Source organism: Gallus gallus, chromosome 3 (assembly GCF_016699485.2).
Source record: "Gallus gallus isolate bGalGal1 chromosome 3, bGalGal1.mat.broiler.GRCg7b, whole genome shotgun sequence".
Lineage (NCBI taxonomy): Eukaryota > Metazoa > Chordata > Aves > Galliformes > Phasianidae > Gallus > Gallus gallus.
This window is the reverse complement of record NC_052534.1, coordinates 89,345,569-89,368,371: the sequence shown is the minus strand read 5'-3', so window position 1 is coordinate 89,368,371 and position 22,803 is coordinate 89,345,569. Positions and strand designations below refer to the sequence as shown.

General features: G+C 35.3%; 1 protein-coding gene across 2 annotated transcripts in view; it reads right to left on the bottom strand.

Moving 5' to 3' along the window:
- Window positions 1-22,803, bottom strand: part of CSMD1 (CUB and Sushi multiple domains 1) — a 1,033,500-nt gene that overhangs the window by 489,070 nt on the left and 521,627 nt on the right. For both annotated transcript variants that reach the window (XM_015284920.4, XM_015284921.4), the window contains exon 4: window positions 10,689-10,883. In XM_015284920.4, the coding sequence (XP_015140406.2) occupies window positions 10,689-10,883 (195 nt within the window). The remainder of the gene's footprint in view (window positions 1-10,688; window positions 10,884-22,803) is intronic.

Here is a 22,803-nt window from a genome sequence, read left to right as displayed (position 1 = left end):
CCTGGAGAATACTGGCAATCTTAGCTGGTCTGTCCCATTAGACTCACCATACAGTCCCAACTTTGCACCTTCCAACTTTCATTGGTGCAGAGAAATGCAAGATGGACTGTGTGGGCAACATCTTCAGAGTAATGATGTCATCATAGCAGCTGTGAAACAGTGGGTCACCACCACCAGTGCAGATTTTTACGAGCACGGCATCCCGGCTCTAGTTCATCACTGGCATTAATGCAAAGCTAATGATGATGTCTGTGTTGAAAAATGGTGCTTAGTAGCTGAGAATTAGCTGTATCAAATGGCTGTAGTAGCTGTTGTAGTCTCCATGGAAATAAATAGAAGACATTACTTTTGGAGCAATCTACGTTACAATCTGATAACTTTGGCAAGCTGTTCTGCATAAATTAGATTTTGCTATAAATAAGTACTGCTAAGCAGATATCCAAGGATGGGCACAAAACAGCTATGTTAGCAAAGTTCCTTATTTAACTTGTTTAGCTATGGTTTTTTTTTTTTTTTTTTTGAACATTCAATCACTTTTACTGGATTTCCCTTTCCTTCTGCCACAAACAACTTCAAAACTGAAACGTACTCTATATGCTCTTTTTTTATTAAAAAATAATAATACTAACTCAAGTAACAAATGTTAATCTGTTGCATAACAATCTTTTAAAAGTAATTTGGAATCTGAATTGAAATTATCATGATCAATTACTCATATTCAGTTTATACTAAGAGGTCTTTGTGTGAAAGATTGTTTTAATGCATTGCTGTTGTAACAGATCTGATAAAAACATAGTTGTGAATTAAAATACAAAATTCATAGTAATATTTTTTTTCCTGTTATGTCACTTGTAGTCATTTCCTTACTCCTTATCACATGCAACAGAATAGATGAAATTAAAACCTTAAGTGACATTTTATAAATTCTCATTGAATGACATATTGTCATTTCAAGTCACATTTTGTAAGGCTTATCAATTAAAGAAAATGGCAGCTTCAGACAGTTCTAAATGAACCATGGTCGCAAATTATTTAGTATGGCTTATTAAAAATATCACTGAAGCAGTTCTTTATACAATTCTTTATTTAATGGCATTTTTCTGTAGCACATCTATGAAAAAGTAGAAAATCGTACCTCAGTAAAATTCTTCAGTGAAGAAAAGACAGCTATGAAATAATCATAATCAATTACTTTCACAGATACATGATTGGATATTTGAAATATGGTAAATATAAGGAGTTAGTTAAATTAATTTTTTTTTAATAAGACTTCAAAATTACAATTTTAAAATGTCTTACTACTAAAAAACTAAAAACAAGCAATAGTACACCAGTGCCAAGTTTAAAAATAAATCTTAGCATGTCATTGCCAACTGTCAAGCTGCTGAACAGACAGATTCATAAAGTCCAAAATCATGGGTAAGTGTTAAAATGGCTTAGCAATAAACATTCATCAAACAACTCACTGATCTTGTCTAAATCTCATCTAGGTGAGCCAACTATTTAACCATCAAAAGATACAGTCCCCACTTGCTCATATTCTATCATGCTTTAGTCTTGCATAGACCTTATTTGATAATTATAGGAAAAGGAGGAATGGTTTTAAACTTAGAAAGGGGAGATTTATGATAGGTGTTACGAAGAAATTCTTTATTCAAAGCACAGTGAAGCACTGGAACAGGCTGCCCAGAGGAGCTGTGGATGCGTCATCCCTTGAGGCATCCAAGGCCAGGTGGGATGAAGCCCTGGGCTGCCTGATCTAGTGGATGGAAACCTTGTCCACGGAAGAGAGGTTGCAATAGGTCTTCAAGGCCCCTTCCAACCCAAGACATAATATGATTCCATTATTCATCTTGGATAGTTAGAAAGCCAAATACTGTCCTTCTTTTCTGTGTTCTAAGAACTAGAAACATGTCAAAAGATTACTTTTTCTTTCCAATAATTACTTGAATCTAGAGGTACTGTAGCTTAGATGAGTGTCTTTATCAGTTTGTCTCTCTCAGTTTCTTCATTTGCTGTTGATTAAATAAATAATCTTTAACCCATGCATCTAAGACGAATTGGAAACTTCAAAGCAATTCAGATTTCTTTTCAAGTATAATGGGATTTTGTTAAAATTGCAGAAAGTATTGTGGTTAGCTACCTACTAAACTGGCAGAAAAGTCCAGTTACTAACTGACAGTATGTGCTTGAGCAAACAGAATCCAAACCCCAACTCTGCTACAATTATCTTGCAAAAAACATGATTTTAAAAAAAGATAACAAACTTAAGACTTTGGACAATTAACCATCAGTTTGTAATCTCATCCTCTGTGTCCTACAGAAATAAAAGATCAGTCTTCTGGATATCTTGTAAAGACTCCTTTCAATTAAGCACTGTAAACCCTTTTCTGGTGATATGATAGTCCTTCACTTGAGAATATGATTTGTTTTCGTTGTTTTGGTTTTTTGTTGTTGTTGTTGTTTTTTAATACTGATAGGGATTCCCTAAAATAACGATCTACAACAAATTAATAGTGGAGTCCTAATTTTGAAGCAAAAAGGAAGAATGTTGAACTCTTACAGGATAAATTAATATAAAATGCAAGTAAAACATGCAATAATCATTAACTAGGAACTTTAATCCAGTTATTTCCAAAAGTTCACGTGTAGTTATACAATCCTTCATCATTATGACTGTCTCAGATTTTTGTTTCATTCTTAGCAAGTTGTATCTCTTTCCCTGTTGTTTACTTTAGTTCATATTCATAAGGGTCAGAATGAAACCTTTACCCTTCTTTGACTTTTCTATGCTGGTCTGGGTAGCTTCACTATGTTTCCATTGCACTGTTCATCTCACTTTTCGCTCCTTGTCTGCATTTCTTAGATATCTTACTGTACAAATTCTATTATCACCTTTGACCTGGTATCAATTCACATTTTCATTGGGTCCCTCCATACCTACTGACAGAAGTCTGAACAAAAAATATAAACATAAATTTATCTGTGTATACACACACACACAAAAATATACTTGTTGCTGTGTCCATATCTCTGATGGGTGTGCATTATTCTATAATTAAATAGTATTACCCTATCTGCATTCCACTAAATACTTCTCTGACTTCTTATTTGACCAATTCCACCAATTCCAACTACTTTCATTCATCTTTGATTTAATTTAAACATTGCACTATTTCAGAGTATTTTGAAAAAAAGAACAAAATTGCTCAGGCAGGAATCTGGTATTTTACTCTAAAACTATGTTCCACTTTATCCTGTACTGTAATGCAAAATCAATACAGAGATTCCCCCCCCCCCCCCCCCCCCACTGCTATGCATTTCAAAAAACTTTCAGAAAACAGTTTAGGAGAGAGAAAGAAAAACTTCTGGGGTAATATGATAGCTTTTGTTGAGGCTGTCACTGCATGTTGTTTCTTAATTCAATAATAAAATGTACAGGCAAAAAACTGGAGACAAAATCTATCCAATAGCCTTTCTGGGCATAGTGGTGTATATACGATCTTGTAATGCAGGTTCAAGTGGGTCTTCAACCCATATCACACCTAAAATTAATATTTTCTGACTTTTATCCTGTTCTGGAAGTAGGATACTGATTAGACTTAAGCTATTAGCTTAATAACCTTTTCCTAGGGATGTTCGTGTGTTTTCTTTTCTTTTGTTCTATGGTTGTTTTATCAGACTCTGAATTTATCTAATGAGGTTAATGAAAAAAAAAAATAGCTGTAGAGGTAGGAAACTAGAATCATAAGCTAAGTCCTCTAGAATTTTACCTACAGAGCAATCCTGAGAGTGAGAACCATACCATCAACATGTTTTATATACATTTGGAAACATAGATAATTGATTGGGTCCTGATTTTTTTTTTCCTCCTCCTTAAACTTATAAAATCATACTGGCTTGATCCTCAGAATCTGAATAGAAATTACAAGGACATGAGGGAATTACTTGCTACTTTGTAAGTATGAACAGCATGATGAACTTCAATTTCAACTTGGTAGGTGTTTAAAAATATGAGTTCTGAATCTCTGTATTCAATTTTCTAACTCTATAGTTAATCATAAAATCTTCTCTTCCTTTACCTATTCTAACACCTTCATTATATGTTATTCAAAAATCATTTCTCCAATAATTGATTTAAATCTGGAACCTATTACTTGATCCTTGTGTAAACTATGTGTCAGAAATGTACATTACTTGTTCATTTTATTCTTATAGAACGGGTAGTATAATATATTACATGGTCGTCTTCTCGTAGCTATTTTCGTTGTGTGAAAAAGCTTACAATTATAATGGCACCAATCCAACTTGTATTCCTAATGTTAGCTTCATAAAAATCAAGTCTCATATACCTATAATCAACTAGAGATTCTCAGAATTACTGAAAATTGAGAACCTAATCATACAAAGTTCTTCTTAGAAATAGCCACATGCCATAAAGTGGCTATTAGTGAAGTTACTGCCAAGCACGAAATTGATTTTCAAAATATTTCAAAATTTACTGCATAATACTGCAACCCCAAGAAGAAAGAAGACCCCGTGACACTGTTACAGTGGCTAAGACAGAGACAACAAAGAACTTTTCATTCTGCAGGGCAAAAAAGCAGAAGAATTTATATGGATCACTGAATGATACACCTTGACAATTACTTTAAGACAACAAATTTGTAAACCATATTTTTGCCATAAATTCTTGGTAAAATTATTGGCTAACTTCTAACAACAACGAGTTCTAAACACAGCTTCATCTTCTCAGAATTTGAACTTCTCATTTGTTGTTGTCTAGGTTTTTTTTTTCTATCATTTTCAGTTTGGAAACTACCATAATTTTACACCAAAAAATCACTGTTTATTGAGGGATTACAATAAATAAATAAATAAATAGTATTTTAACACATAAATCATCAAAACTTTCTAAGAATGACACTGGCTAAATCATTCTAATCTCTGATCAGAATTCATTATAAGCCATCACAATTCATTTCTGTCTCATTACTCTCTGCACGGCTATACTGACTAGAAGACAAAAAGCAATATTATGGATACAAGAATGAACACTGTATCTATCTTCCTTAGAGTCAGAAATTCACTATGAATTTTTCTAGTAGAAACAGCATTTGCTCAGTTATACAATGTGAAGTTACTTGACACCAGCTTCTTAAAGTTTCTCAAAATATTAAGCAACAAAATTGCAGAAAATAGTAGTTTACAGCATCAGTTAAACATGCAACAGAGAATAAGGATACTACTACTATTTTTATATTTATATATGTGTGTGTACATATATGTGTGTGTGTGTGTACATATATTATATACATTATATATATTATGTATACATTATATATACATTATTATTTATATAATAATTATACATTATTATTTATATAATAATGTATATAATTCATATAATATAATACATATAATGTATTATATAATACAATATAGTAGATTAAAAATAAAGCTACATTAAATATATAATGTATATATAATATGCATTATATGAAATTATAATTATATATTATATAAAAAATTATATATCATATTACATATGTAAAATTATATTTTATAAAATTATTATATATTATAATATATTGCATTATAGATAGTTATATTTTTATAAAATTATATATAATATATGATCTAATATATATATAATTATAATTACATATAATGTAGCTTTATTTTTAATCTACTATATTATCTTGCACAGACGCAGTGGAATGTTTCTATCATTTTCATTAAAATGTGTGTTCATGAAAATTACTCGAAGAAAATGGTAGCATTCTTTTCTCAAATACATAGAGAATAGAAAGGACTAGCCCCTTCTATGTCTTTATGTTTCAGAGTGATGAAATTAATTAAATAAGGAATGCTCAATATCCATCATAAACTTCAAAGCCCACATGAATTGAAAAATGAATCCACTAAGTCAATGTTTCAACATACAGAAATCAATTGTTAAGAAATCAACTGTTAAATAACTATTGTGCTATGATTTGCATTTCTTGGCAGAAGCTACACAAGAGTCTTTCCTTTCATAGAAGTTCTATATCAGCTGTAGAACACTATTTGAGTTTTTATTAACAGGTTAAATTCACAAAATTTCAAATCATGAGCAAAATTTCATTCCTGCTAGAGACATTTGTATGTACAGGGTCAGATTTCCTGTACTTACATCAGCAAATACTATCAAATAGGGCATCATCTGCAGAATCTGCAGAAAGAGAACAGATGTTTAGTAGACACTGATGAAACTATGAACTTACAACCTTTTTTTTTTTTTTTTCCCCCTCCTGAAACTTGTTCTTACTAGAAGGATAAAGTCACAGTTAGGATCAGACAACCAAAAGGTTAGAAAAGATGCTTTCTTGTAGCATTCAAAGCAATGATTAAAAAAAAAAATTCTTTGTTGCATACCGATTGAAACTGAATACAAGCAGGAGACATTACCCAAATCTCTGTTTCTCTCATGGTTATTAACTCTTGTATTTTCTTTTTTGCACTAATGTTTATAAAATAGTTATTTGCTGTGAGGAACCGTATTATTAGCTGATTCAGTCGCAATAAACCTTTACAAATTATTACAGAAGACAACTGCTTTCCTTTGTTGCTCAACCACATACCTACCAATAATGTTGCCAAGGGAGAATTTGAGCAGTAAAGGTCGTTGACATGGCTCTGCGCTAAGGCTGATAGGCACAGAAGCCCAAACGGGTTCTTGATGCAAGGGGAAAAGCTCAGCCAAGAGTGTCATACTCCTGCAGAACACTTGACCAAACAACTTGCTCAGCATCAGGGCTTTGAGCTATTCAACCACAGGATCTTCTTCAAGGAATGAGGTCTGCAGGAGTGACATAAGTTCTGCCTGGCAAAAGTGAGGAGAGCTCCAAACTAAGTTTATCACAGACACAGTTCAAAACCTACAGGGGTATGGGAGAACAGGCTCAGAAAATACAACATGGGGCAGGGCAAAGTTAGTCTATTTCTTTTCTCCTATTTCTTTTCTCCTCAGAAAGCAACATGACTAGAAGCTCAGTTCATGTGCCTGTGCACAGAAATTTGTTACATGAGAAGGAAGCACAGTGGACAAACTGGAAGTACACACAAAACTGTGGTGTCATTGAGATTACAGAGAGTTAGTAGGAAAGCTCACCTGCCTGGAGTGCTGTGATGGATGGACACAGGCTTTTAGGAAAAGTGAAAAGAAAAGGAGAAGCTGTACCCCATGCAAAGTAGGACCTTGAATGAACAGAGGTTTGCTGTACAGAGAGGGAGAAGCCAAAAGGGAAGTCATGTTGAATGTCTACTACAGACATTAAATGTTAAGAAGATCAAGAAAAAAAATGATTAAAAACTTTAAATTACTAAGCTTCTCAATTACATATTCAGGTTCTTACTGGAGACTTTAATCACCTCACCATCTCTATGGATGGCAGCACAGCAAATGGCCAGCAATACACTAGATTCCTGAGTTCACTGGGAAGAAATTTCTTTTTAATGCAGGCACTGGACAAAGCAATTAGTGTAGAAACAAAGCACAATTCAAAGAAGTGATACTCAATGCCAGCTGCAAATCTAATAACTACAAGTTGAAAATTCTGAGAGGTGTGAGGAAGGCAAGTAATATTATAAACTCCTTGGAGTTCAGCAGAACAGATTTTAAGTTGCTTGTGAAGTGGTAGACAGGCTCTCATGGGATAATGCCTTGAAGAGCTAGAGGGCCCAGGGGAGCTTGTTTGACTTCAAGGGCAGCTTCCTCAAAGCTCAAGAGTGATCCATCTCTTTCTGTACATAAATGAGTAGTCACAGAAGGAGGCTGCTTAGGGCTGAACAGGGAATTCCTGACTGAGGTACTTTATCTCAAATGCAAAACAGTAGCATACAAAAGGTGAAAGAAGGGACAAGCTACTCAACAGAAACATAGAAGTATTGCTCAGAAACATGGAGATAAAAGGAGAAAGGTCAAAACTTAGAAGGAATGAAACTGCTGAGGAATGTGAAGAGTAGACATTCTATAAACCATTCTACATGTATTTCTACTTCAAAAGGAAACTGAGGGATATGGCAAAAGTTCCACTCTGGCTTCCAAATTCACAATAAAACTGAGAAGTTTTAGGGAGAAAACTAGTAACCAAAACAGCAGGAGCAATTTAGAGACTATAAAATAAATGGGATGTGTGCAACTTCACGCTACTTAACAGTATGCATCTAGGAGCTCTTGGTCTGCCGCAGTGTAAAGCTGTTCTTTAACATCTTCCAAAGGCAGCGAAGATCAAGTGTGATGCACAATGACTGGAGAAAATATACATTATTATTTCTCGTTTTCAAAAAAGGCAAGAACAACCTCTAGCAACTGCAGTTCTCTCAAGCTCACATCAGATCGCCAGAAGATTATGAAGAATGTCTTTATGAAAATCCTTCCAAAACACATGAAGCTCAAGCAGGTGACTGGGAAAAGACAGCTTTTGTCAATGCAAAACTTTAGGTTAAGGAATTGTTGGACGAGATCTCCTCGGAAGAAGTCCTTAGAGACAAAGTTGTGGATCAAGGCTGGCTACTCTTTAAGGATGCGTTTCTGAGAACAGAAGCTCTCCATCTCTCAGAACAAGAAAGCAGACAGAGAAGGCAGCAAATCAGCATGGCTTGGCAAGGACCTGCTGTCAAACTGAGGGACAAAAAGGGAGAGTACAGGCAGAGGAAGTAAGGATATGTCCCCAGGGAAAAATACAGGAATGCTATCTGAACATATAGAGATGGAATTAGGACAGCCAAGGCACGGATGGAACTGAGCTTGGTGAGCGACGTTAAAAACAACAAGAAGGAATTCTACAGGTGCATAGATAAGAAGAGAAAGGCCAAAGAGAGCATGCCTCCTCTGATAAATAAGAAGAACTGGCTACAACTGATACAGAGAAGGCTAAAGTACTTAATGAGTTATTTGCCTCAGTTTTCACTGGCAGCCAGGATTCCCACATCTCTGATCTTGAACCTCTAGGTGGGAACTGGGGGAGCAAACTCTCTCATAGTGTAAGAGTAGAGCAAGTCTGAGACTGCTTCATGAGACTGCATGTGTACAAGTCCATGGGGTCAGACTACAAGCATATCAGGGTCCTAAAGGAGCTGGCTGATGTGGTTACCAAGCCAGCCTCCATCATATTTGAAAATACATGACTGTCAGGCAAAGTCACTGGGGACTGGAAAAAAATAGAAACAGCATTCCAATTTAAAATAAATGGAAGAAGGGAGGTCCAGGGAACTATAGGGAACTGACAAACCTCACCTGTGTGCCTGGGAAGATCATGGAACAGATCCTCCTGGAAGACATGTTAAGGCACACAAGGGATGAGCATGTGATCCAAGACAAACAGCACAGCTTCACCAAGGGAAGGTCATGCCTGATCAATCTGTTGGCCTTCTATGATGGAATGACAGCATCGGTGGACAAAGTTTCCTCATCTGCAGTAGTGTGTCCAAGTCTGGGGCCCCCAGCTCAGGAAAGATGTGGAGCTTCGGGAGAGGGTCCAGAGGAGGCCAACAAAGATACTCAGAGGGATGGGGCACCTCTCCTATGAAGACTGGCTTAAGGAAATGTGCTTGTTCAGTCCGAAAAGGAGAATTCTGTGGGGAGACCTTGCTGCAGTCTTTCAGTGCTTAAAGGGAGTTTACAAACATGAGGGAAATCAATTTTTTAAATGAGTAGATAGTGATGAAACAAGGAGGAATGGTTTTAAACTAAAGGAGAGAAGATTTACATTAGATACCAGGGGAAAGTTTTTGTTTGTTTGTTTACTGAGTAAGTGGTGAGATGCTGGAACAGGTTGCCCAGAGAGACTGTGGATGACCCATCCCTGAAGGTGTTTAAGGCCAGGCTGGATGGGGCCCTCAGCAATCTGATCTAGTACTTGATCTAGCAGTTGGCAACCCTGCCTACGGCAAGGGGAGTGGGAACTTGATGATCTTTGAGGTCCCTTCCAAATCAAGCCATTCTATGATTCTATGAAATTATTCTTGGCCAGCCTGATCGCCTTCTCTGATTTTCACAACACTGTTCCCCACTGTATCCCTGTAGCCAAACTGAGGGCATATGGTTTGGTTTTGCATGAAAAACTGACTAGACCATCAGGTCAGATGTTAGAGACCAATTGTTCAAACTCAAGCTAGTGGTCAGTTTATCACAGCATTCCTCAGGTATTTCAACTGGGGATGAATCTATATAATTTGTTCATCGTGGATCTGGAGTACAGGATTGAATGCACCCTGAAGAGGTTTGCAGATGGCACCCTTTAGGGCATGACAGATATTTAGACAAACTTATACAAGATGGGAAAACAAGCAGAGAATCTCATTAATTTCAAAAGAGAAATGCAAAGTTCTGCAGCTTGAACAGGATCGTGCCATTCAAGAATACTTGCTAGGTTGCAGCTCTGACAAAATCATTTAGTGAAGCACAAACTGAGTTAGCTGGACACAAAAATCAGCCTCATATTGGGTTGCATCAGCAAGAACATAGCCAGCATCTGAAGAAAAATTATTAGCTTATCTGTTAAATACTAGTGAGGCCCTGTCTGGAATACTGTGTCCAATATCCTACAGTCCAAAAATGTATTAACAGACTAGAAAAATCTATAGAAAGGCACTGTTTAATTGATTCTTGATATTTTAAAGATGTTTCATGACTTATATTTTACCTCTGCAAAAAGGAACTGGAAAATCCCACGATGCACCATTTCCAGGACTCACAATACATGTCAACATGGCATGGCCTTCTAAGATGTAACCAGAGATACAGCTATATCGGATTTTATCTCCAATGTTGAATCTTGTTCCATGAAGTACTCCTTTAGGTATTTCTCCTGGGTTGCCACATGTATGACTAGGTAATACTGTTAAAGAAAAAAGGAAAAAAAATATTGATAAAATTTGCAGAAAGAAGTAATAAATGCTAGTCAAACAGTTGTCACTAAATAATTGCTTATTTTTTTATTGTTTTAAACAGTATTCTTTACACAAATTAAGTGAAATGTATTGTACTTTTGAACAAAGAGTAAACTCTCCTTCAAGATATTTTTTAAAAAAGAGAACAGTTTCATTTACATCATTCTTTTATGAGATAAATCTCATAATCTTGTATAAATATTAGCCACATAAAAAAGCCATATAACACTCTAATGAAAGATGAGATAGATGAATACTCTACCAATGCAGCAGATTGAAAAAGTAAAATTTCTATCCATTATAGGAACTACTTAGGGTTGAGTGAGTACCTACCAAAGCTAGAAACAAACAATATTATATTCAACTTCTTTTCTGCTGTTTCAGCAGCCTTTAGAGAATAGGGTATTTATTTGGACTAGCTCAACCACACTGAAGAGAAAGTTGAAGTTCAATTCACGTATATGAGAATGAATACATATAAAATTACTTACGCTAAAGGAAGGTGATTTTAATACATGGGAATAACTGGAAGAATACAGAGACTAACTTGCCTTCCAAAAAGTTGGCACCAATGATCCATTATATTCTACAGCTATATTTTATATCCCTACATACTACTCTCTCTTTGCAATTTTGCCTTTTTATGCTCTTCTAGTCATGGTAGGTTAATAGAGGTAATTTTGCAAAACAAGTCAAATAAAAAAAAATTTTGCATGGTTTGGGCACAGGAGAGTGCCTACATTTGAAACAAGAGTCTCTTTTGCCTTTATATTCAAGTCAAAACACTTTTTAAAAACACTATAAAACAAGGTAGTCCTTACGCAGCAAAATTTGCACAACATAGAGCTCAGCAGTTTTTATTATTATGGGTGAGCATGCTACCAAAAAAACACCACTTTATTCAAAAATAATATGATTTCTGATAAAATACAGTCCCAATGAAGGGTTATCAAGGCGAATCTGCATCAGTCTTACACATGACCACTGGCAATGGCTAACTGTTGAAACTGTATTGCAACAAGTTAGGCTTTTGTCTTTGTACAGGTAAGTTTTTTCCTCCTTTTCTTACCACTACATCTGCCAAGAACCCCTAGAAAAAAATGGAATTTGGCATCCTGAAACTAGCATGCATTTTACCATAACCTCCTAAGAAACAGTAAAAGATGAGTGATCTGAGAATGACAGCTATGTTCAATAATACATGTAATAGTTCACAGGATTTCACCACTTGTCAAGATCAAGCAGTTAACTACATTATTTATGTGCTTTTCTAAAATTTTCATTGAAGTATATTGAGGTAGCTGCAGTTTTCCCTTTGCATACATTTAACTGCTTCTAGTCTGGACCTGAAAAGAATTGACTTTTGAAGGTTTGTAACTAAGAAAAATAATTTTATCTTTGGATTATGACAGTACTAGCTGAGCAAAGCTATCATACGCAAAGGTTACATAAGTTCATTATTGCCAAGTTTTAGCAAGAGACTCCTATTTTTCTAAGGTTACTGGAGTTTACTTTCCACAGGATTGAGAATTTGCATCTCTTCCTGAAGGAAGCCAGGTGAATTGCTAATGTCACCGTATCTTTAATTATTAAACTACAAAATCATTTGATGTTTACTGTACACTGAGAATAATTTTAGATTATACTGCATTAAAACACTGAGGCTAGTGTTTTTCTTTTTAGATTTACCCAACTTGTTAGAATATTCTCACATAGCATACTTTATTCTTTTTTCTTCTTCTTCTTCTTTTTCTTTTTTTTTTTTTTCCCAATTTAGAAGAAAAATTTCAGGATTTTCAGGAAGAAATCCAGTTAGTCTGAATATTTTAAAAGAGAAGATATGCACAATGGAATAGCCAAGCAGATCCACCTCTTAAGATTTCTTCCTCATGAGTCTATCTTGACCAGTAAGATTGATGTAAGAATCTGTGTTGATCTATACTGGAAAATGAAGTCAATCTGGAGTCTTGTGCAGTAAGATGTATTCACGAAAGTACTTCTAAAACATACGTAATGTATAAGGAAGGACTCTCTGTACAGTATAAACCTTTTACTGCGGCCATTGTCTGTATCTATGTGAATAAAGAGCTTAAAATAGAACTGCTTAACAAAGTCATATGATCAAAATCTCTACTGTTATCTATTAATTTGTTAACATATCATATTAAAATAACTATTTGCATGTTATATTTATTTTTTAGAAAAGTGTTCAAAAAATTTTAACGTATATAATAACATTAATATTCATTATCAGATAGTTGCAAAAGGCTACACCACAGCAGGACTGTAAAACACAGCAGAGAAATTGCACCATTTTCAACAATATACAAATAATCAAATAGAAATTGTTAAATAAACCTTATTGAACACAAGTATCCATTCTCAGGTGGCACCTATCAGATTATTTATTTACATGGTCTTTTCAAGATCTTTTTGCAACACAGGCCTTTTGAAAACATATTTATAGCATCCTGAACAAAGTTATCCTTTGCTTTCACTGACTGAGTTTTCATTATTGGATACACTAGATTTCATTATCCATTCATTCCCAATCACATGCTCATTGTAACAGAGAAAAAAGGACTAAAATTAGACAGCACTGATTGATGAAGAACACGTATATATAGTGTCATGCTTATGGCCTTACTATGCTTATTAAACTTAAGTGTAATAATCTTAAACGTAAGCAGTGCCTATATATTTTTGCAATGCTTACTTCAAATCTGTCATGAGAACTACTGCCAACAAAATGCCCTGTTTTGGTAAGATGTATTTTGAATTAAAAGGTCAAATTAAAAAATATATATATTTTTAATATATTTTGAAGATTTTGAGGTCTCTGGCATCCAACTTCTGTAATTAGGCATCTAGATTTGAAATTGGTTATAAAACCATTAAAATTAACTTGCTAATTGTTGCTGAAAATACTGGTTGGAAGCTCAGTCTGGCAATGACTTCAGGAGAACAATAATTGGGATTTTTTTATTTTTTTATTTTATTTATTTTTTACAGATATCGCAATCAACAGCTATATTGCAAAAACTGCCCAGAGGCCTTAATATCAAAAAGCTCAGACTGCTATTCTCACTTAGAAGATATTGGATTTATCCGTTTGTGAGTCAGTTGGTAAACTTTTACAAGCCAATAATATAAATGGTAGTCAGAACTTGAAAACAACAACTGAGAAAATTTTTAATTCAAACCAGAAAATAAATAAATAAATAAAGGAGGAAGTTTTTTCCTTAACTATCTATAGGTTTATAAGTCTTTATCTGTTATATGTTCTCTTTCCTGTTCTTCTTGAAAAGACTGAAAAAGTTTTCTAAAGTTGCACCTATGGTCAGCCAAATGTTATTGCAAACATACTTAGTTTCTGTTGTCTCATAATTCCTCTATTACAGTCCCATATCCCCATTACAATCTTCTACTGGGGACACAAAAGAAAAAACACACAAAGGAAAAAAAAGCTTAAGAAGGGGAAGAAAGAAAGAAACTGTAAGGAAGAAGTCAGAGTTTCTTGACAGAAGCTCTGGCATTGCAAAGTTGGTAGGAATTTTAGAAGTAGGTAGAAAAATCAGATACATATTAAAATTCAGAACTGATGTCAGGTTGTTTCACTGATGTGATGAAGAACACATCATTTCCTGTCCACGTGGATAACTTACATATTGGACTTCGGTTTTATGTTAAATTTATGCACAAATGTAGAACTATTCTTCCAAAGTTATGGAAAAAGAAAACAATTTGTAAAGAAAGCAATAACTGTACTCATTATGAAAAGATGCTAGCAAAGAGGAGAGGAAAATAACGTTAAGTTTTCTTACACAAATGAAACTGAAACAAACAAACAAAAAAAATCTATGTTTCAAGTCAGAAAAGTAGCCTAATTTGAAAAGGAATGTACAGAAAAAAATAGTAGCCTTTCAATCTACAAAACTAAAAGTACTCTACTGAACAAAAGATGGATTCAAATATGTTTTATGATTCTATGTATATGTATACATATATACACAACTATATGTATGCACTCCATTTAAACAAACAAAATCTGGATCTGGAAATAATATAAATCATTTTTCCAAAGGATAGGTAGTGCAATTTGCTTTGAAACATTAATTTTGAAGAATACTAGATAACCACGATTGCCATTTCTACCCAGGAAAAGACTACAAAGTCAATATATTGATTTTTTTTTTTTTTAACTTCTAATGCCTTACATTAAACTCTATTAAAGTACATTTTGACCTTTCTTTCTTAAATAATCAAGAATGTTAGATCAATTGAAAAGCATGTAATATTTCACTGTCCATTTATTAAACTTCTTCCTTTTTATTTCCAGAAGCAATGTACAGTGAATAGGTAATTGATCTATCAGTTCTGACTTCCACATTGGTATGGAATACAGCAAATGGGTACAGGTCATTTGTTACAGAATTATGTAGTAACAGAAATAGCATAGTCCTATCCCTTTTAAAAATTCTCACCAACCACCCCTACAGTGAAGCACCCTTTCCTAACACCCAACCTGACACTCCACTGATGCAGCTCCATATCATAGCCTCAGGTCCTGTCCATGTCAACAAAGAGAAGAGCTAAGTGCTGCCTAAGCAGTACGGGGGAAGGTTACAGAACAGATCAGCTTGAATGAGACCATAGGGCATGTGTGGGACAACCAGGGGACCAGACCCAGCTAGCATGGGTTCACGAAAGGCAGGTCCGGCCTGACCAATCTCACTGGGTGGGTTGGATCATCAAGGAATCAACTGGTAACCACTTGCCACTTGAGTTTTTTTATTGGTGGTCACAACACACTGAACCTTGCAGTCCAGCCAATTTTCTCTCTGCCTCAGAATCCATTTACCCATTTCATGCTCCACTGGCAATCTTACTACAATGCTACTGAGACCTTTGTCAAAGGTTTCATTGATATCATGGTAAACAATGGCTGGCATAGAGTGCTAACAGAGGACAGTAGACATTTCTTTCCAGAAGGCAGGAAGACTGGTCAGACATGATTCACTACTAATGATTCCATACTGTGATTCCATATTTGATCTTGTTTTTGTGAAACTAATGCATCAATGTCTGGTTTGATGGAAGTGGTTGCAATTCTTAGTGAGTTCTCAACTGTGCATAGCAGAGATTTTTGATCAAATTTATTCTTTTGGGTCCATTTAGTAAAGAGACATGATCAATTTTTTGAATATCTGACTGCAGGCAAAGTATTCATATCAACAGAAAATGAATGAGCAATTATACCCCCAAACTGATTTATTTATTTTTACAACCTTGAAAGCTCAGATTCCTTTATCAAAATGGAAAGTAAGACTGCATATTTTCTGTTGTTCACAACACAGTGTTTAACTGTGTCTTAAGTTGCACTGCACTGCATCCCCCCCATCTCCTAGTTTCAGCTTTGACAGTGCCAAATACACACCAATGGTTTGGTTGCTGTTCAGGGATGGGTACATGCACAGGGCCAGGTCAAGCTACTCAGTGGGGAAGCACTGTCTTTATGATGATGCGATGCAGGAGCAGGTTGCATATGGTCCATGGACCACAAGCGGGACGTGCCTGGTAAAGCCTATTAATCTGACTCAGTTTCAACATTGCTGAGGGGCAGTAAGCTGTTGGAAAAATATAGTGAATGGGAGGGAGGAAGTATGTGGATTTTATCTCATAGCTTCTGTTAATAAACCTCAGTGTTCCAGTCACGTCTTGTATAATGGTTTAGACCAGCTATCATCTTACTTAAGCACTATTAGAGGAATCATACTTTTTTCTGTTGAACTCAGATTCATAATTGACAGTTCTGCTCTTTTGTTTCAAAATAATTTTGACAACTACATGTTTTCGTAACCTTAAATTAAAATGTCATTGATTTTGACAGCATGGAAATTGTAATATTTATGTCAGGATGAAGACTTTCCAAAAATCACAAGCACGTCAAGACAGACTTCTTTTTGTTCTGTTTTTCTTATATATGCAATAGTACAGAATCTCTATATCCATACAGCCTAACAATATGCCTTCAGCATTTTATACAACAGAACAAACTGAGGGATGCTGGAGTAGTTTGACTTTGAAGTTCTACCCTTAAGTCTGGATGAGTGAGTGTTTCAGAAATGGCAACCAAGTCATAGTTTGCCTGTTCCATAAATCTTTTTGAAGAGTTTTAAATACAATTCAGCTTACATATTTAATGAATATTTAATAGTTTGACACAATTTAGCTCTATATATTTCTCAAAGTAGCCTTTCAACATACAGTATCAAAAAATCTGCTACTAAAATTGCAATACCAAGCTTTTTACAATTGGTACCTGCGTATTTGTACTCACAAACATAAAACTATCTTGCAGAACGAAGCATTCACAGCTATCCAACTTGGGATACTTACACTCTTCAAAATTATTTTATCAAAACTAAATGGATATCATTTAGCATACTCTAGAGGAAGGAAGAGTCCACTGTAGGAAGCAGAAACAAAAAAAAAATGCATATTGCAAATTCATTTAACACCTTGTAATAAAACCATACTTACACTTAAAGGCCTCAAATATAGTGCCTGAGGAACCTACATGGGAGGAAATTTACACAGTGAAGCATTAAACATGCTTGAGTAGTTGTCTGCAGGCAACTTTCTTGTTGAGACTAGTACAGATATAAAAATAACCTTATTGCCTTATTGAAATAAAGCTTGTTTACTGCTTGTTTAGCATGTAGAAACCTGTATTTTTATACAATCAAAGGATAACAGGAAATCTATTTTCTTTTATATATACGTTTCAGTATTGGTACACTCAGATCTTTGCAATATTTTCCAAATAAAATACTTGATATCCCTTTTGAAATCTACAGTTTCCTTGTCTTACAAGCATTTACCCAATTGTGTCTGTCAGTCTCTAAGGATGTGCAAAATTGTAGTGAATTGCACAGCTTTGAAAATCATTTGGGAGTATTCAGCAACTTTCAAACTCTAATACATCTTCCACACTGAGATTGATATTTTAATTTTCTTGTACAGGTAATAACAGAAGATTGATGGGTTTTATTTTTAGTGTGTTTACTTTATTACATACTTCATAATAAATGTCTTGCCGTTGGTTATAAGACCATAAAAGTCAATACTGTACAAACAATGCCAGAAAACTCTGAAGGAAAAAAAAAAGCAATCTGAAGTTAAAGCTATAACTTTGTTTCCTTATACTTGTTTTGCCTCAGATGTCCCACTCACTTTTCTCCGTGAACTGAGATTAGTGAGCAATATTTCTTGAATACAGTTTTCTCTTCTTGAGCGAGGACAAGAACAAACTGAGCGTAACAGTCCAGGGAGAGGCTATAAAAAGCATTTGATACTTTCCATATATATGTTTTGTACACTTTCCCAGCTACCAGAGATCAAAAGTCATTAGTCATTTTTTAAAAATACCAAAATTATGCTTTTCCACCCCCTTAGAAAAGTTCAGTTTTCTATGGTCTTCCAGTTTGACAGAATGATAATTACAAGCATGTGCAACATTTGCTTCCTGACCTTCTAATTATGTCATAGATCATTCTGACTTTCTGGCAACAAAGGATCTCCTGCTTTCCCAACTGTACTTCCATGGAGTTACTTCCAAGCAATCAACAACAAAAATATAATCAGAAAATTACTTCTGGCTCACTACTTCACTTATAAACCAAGCAAATGCCTTTTTTTTTTTTTCCAGCCAGACTTTTGTGTATTTCATTAGACAATGGAGTTACACTCACTAAAAATAAATAAATCACATTCATCCTGTGCTTGAAATCACATATGATATGAAGGCAAAAACAGTATGTATTAAATAAAGTACTTATCAAAGAAAGATAAGAATCTGCTCAGACTCCAAATAGAATCCTGAATACAAATCTGATTAATCCTTGTTCAAATAAGAGCTATTCAATCTGCAAGAAATGCAGAGCAGAGCTACTGAAGTGATCAAGGGACTGAAGAGCATTTAAGATGACAATGGAAGACTTACAGATTTCATCTGGGAAAAAAAAAAGAAAAAAGACTAAAATATGACTGCTATTAACACTCTGGGAGGCAAACATCAGATCACAAGAAATAATATAGGTTGATGGTAGGGCTGGGACAAAAATAAGAGTATGAACTGATCACAGTTATAGGCAGGTTGAAAACTATGAGCATTCTTAACGTGTTTAAACAAAATTTATGGGGTAGTTTCCATGCAGTTACAGGGAAGAGACTGGATGGAGTAAGACTGGTTCAAACCTGAACCTAGTCTATAAACCAATTTTAATTTAAAGTGACTTCCTATTGTGTAAGGAGTTTGAGCAAGGAATGCAGAATCTTCCTCATCCATTCCACCCAAGTAGAGACAAAAGTTCCCAGACTCCCAGTCAAATAATTCCTAAGTAGTCAGCATCCCAGCCCACAGAACTTTGTTATTAAGATTTCTTTTTCACTGAAACATTTTAAGTTGATTTTGAAAGATAAAAAAATGACTTCTTATTTTATGTGAAAAAGCACAATGTGAAGATGGAAGACAGGAATGTACCAAGACACTATCTTGGTGCAGTTACATGATTAAACAAAATATATTGCTCAATCAAGAATTTTATGTTCTTCTAACTGTTAAAAAACAATTTCAAAAAGCAATGGAGATTTTAAGGATTCATACATATCTTACCTAACTGTTCATAAATTCTATGCATCCTACAATTTGAAGCCTTTTTTTGTAGTATGGTTTTTTTTTCCTGAAAACCTCTAGAACAAGAGCCTATCTGACCCATATTTAGAACTGTTACTGAGCGAACAAGTTTTCTATGTAACAAGTGCAAACACAATGATAACAGAACACTTACTAGAATTGTACAGGTGAATTGTGAAACAGTTGAAGACAGACAACACAGAGCAGAGGGATAACACTCTCTCTGCAGTGACTGGTGCTAAATCATACTGGATTTTAGAACTATTAAGACCTATCATACTATATAAGAATTGCAATTTTAACAGAATAAAGCAGGAAGTTGCTCTTCTTAGTTAAAATGTTATAATCACATTGTATACAAATATCTTATATACACTAGAGACTATGTTTGATTAATTTGTCCACCCTGGGCAATCTGATCTAGTAGTTGGCAACCCTCCATGGGACAGGGGGTTGAAACTTGATGATCCTTGAGGTCCCTTCCAACCCAAGCCATTCTATGACTCTATGATTAAACAGAAACAAAACACCTTTCCTATCAGCAGAATACACTCAAGATTTCTTTAGTAATGAACAGAAGAAACTTCATGCTGAGTAATGAATGACATGTATAAACTGAAAATGTGGAATAGTTTTTTTGTTTTTTTTTTTGTACTCTACTGTTCTCAAGGCTAAGTATTTACAGGTCAAGGAGAAAACGGTGAGACTGAAAAAAGAGATAAGAAAAGTGAAAATGACAAATTAAATTTGAAAAATCAACCTATTGGAAGTGCTGGTGTTGATTTAAAGAGATCAGGTCTTCATTGCATTTGCAACTCCTTACTACTAAATAAGTCAATATTCCCTCAAAATACATTATGTTGCATTCCTTTCTTAAGTCCATTCTTATACCCTGATTTACTGTTCCCTGAGAACAAAGCAAAGACTGGAAAACTGATCACGCACCAGGATGGATGCTATTCCAGCTCAGGCACACCCCTGTTAATGCTGTGGGAGCCTCACAAGCTTCCCTCAACTCCTCTCCTTTCCCCCAGTACTTTTGTAAGTGGCACTCCACTGCCAGCAGAGACTGTTGTTGTTTAAAGCATATACAGGGCAAATTTTTAATGAGAATTCAATATGACATGCAGGCTGCCTTATTATTCCTGATACTGAAAATAGAAGGAATTGAGACTCAGATCCTAAAGTTGAGTGGGACACGCAAGTTGTATCATGCAACTACACCCTCTCATCTTGTCAAACATGGTTGGCTTACACATTTGATGTCTGGGGGAAAAAAAAAAAAGAAAAAAAAAGGTCTCCGCACTGTCTTACTCCCTGACAAATATTATTACTAGCTAGGATTTGTCTTGGATGCAGGCTAGAAACATACCAGGAGCATATAATGTTAACTAGAATGGGAGATATTATTACAGTTCTCAAGCCCCTGCAGTTCTTTTCCCTTCAGTTTCCAGCAGAAAGAGGGTTGTTTTTTGTGTGTTTTTTTACCAGCTAATTTAATACTTCACTTTGATTTGCTGTGGGAATTCCTTGAGATAACAGAAATGCAGCAGTACATTTTAAGCCTTTTATCTGTTTGTTCTTAAAAATGGCATCAGATTATTTGATTTATGATGGCTTTTGTATGCTTACCATTTGCAGTCTCATGCTTCAACAGGTGTCAGACAACTTACTCCCTGCCTCAGTAACAAAGAAAAACTGCGGTATAAAAACAGGAGAATCATTTACTGTCTCCAATGCTTTTGCTATAGGAGAATAATTACATTTTCATGTAGTTTGCTACCTGGGGGATCCCAGGTAACATACAGTTCAATGAGCTGAGTTTCACAGACTTAAATAAAGCTAAGAACCATCTGTGCTCTACATGTATCAAGTCTGAGAAAATTAAAGTAGCAATGATGACAGTATCACTTGATGTGATTTCTTGTGAGGTCTGAGCTTATAATTTTTTGTGAGGCAGCTGACTTCATAGTGAAGAAAGAATTCCTGAATAAACTGTTTTCATGTAGCAACAGGACAAGGGGAACAGGCATTAAACTGGAAGAGGGTAGACTGAGACTAGACCTTAGGGAAAAAATTCTTTATTGCGAGGGTGGTGAGATATTGGCACAGGTTGCCTAGTGAGGCTATGAATGCCCCCTCCCTAGAAGCATTCAAGGCCAGGCTGGATGAGGCTTTGAGCAACCTTGTCTAGTGGGAGGTGTTCCTGCTTATAGCAGGGAGGTGAAAGTAGATGATCTTGTAGTAAGGTAGTGAAATAGGCTGCCCAAGGAGGTTGCAGATGCCTGAACACCTGGAGGTGTTCAAGGCCAGGCTGGATGGGGCCCTGGGCAGCCTGGTCTAGTATTAAATGTGGCCCCCTCCTGTAAAGGGTGTTGGAGATTCATGATCCTTGAGGTCCCTTCAAACCTGGGCTATTCTGTGATTGTGATTCTAAAGCATTTTGGTCCTCAGCCTTGAACTTCATTTGCTTTAGGTCTACAAGAACTCTTAGCAAGATATTTCCTACGCTATAATACACACCACAAGCTTCCTTCTTTTTCCTAAAACTGACCCTGAATATTTATTTTGCACAACTGGCATTTCAGAGTCCACCTGAGCAATATACCCCACCCCCGAGGGTTCTGTACTAACCCAATTTCTTGCTCCTGCATTCCATAATGGTCCGACCAATACTGAATCTGCACAGGACTAGCTCTCAGGATCCTTCTGATGTGGAGATGATACCAGATCTTTTTGTGAGATTGCAGCCATAAGTGACATTTGCAGCCAGATGCTTTTAAACAATTCCCATGTATTCTTCAATTCATAATTCTTTCTAACAACACTGATGTGGTAAAAGATAAAACAAACAGAAGATCTACTAATGGTTTCTAATGTTTTTATGTAATATGACATTCTGTCCACTTTGGATGCAGTTGTCTATTTTAACCTTAAGCTCAAAACAGCATATGGAACACCAGAAGGTATTTTTATCCTCCTCAATTTTATCACAATCTTGACAGCCAAACTAGTATTGTAGCTATTTGAACAGTAAAGCCATCTGTGAGGCTGATGCCCTATCAAAGGAAAAGTTTACTACAATATTTCTTCAATGTACAGTTAAAGGAGAATGTCTGCTATTATTTGTCTAAAATATTATTTACTGGAAGTAATAGAAGAGCATTTAA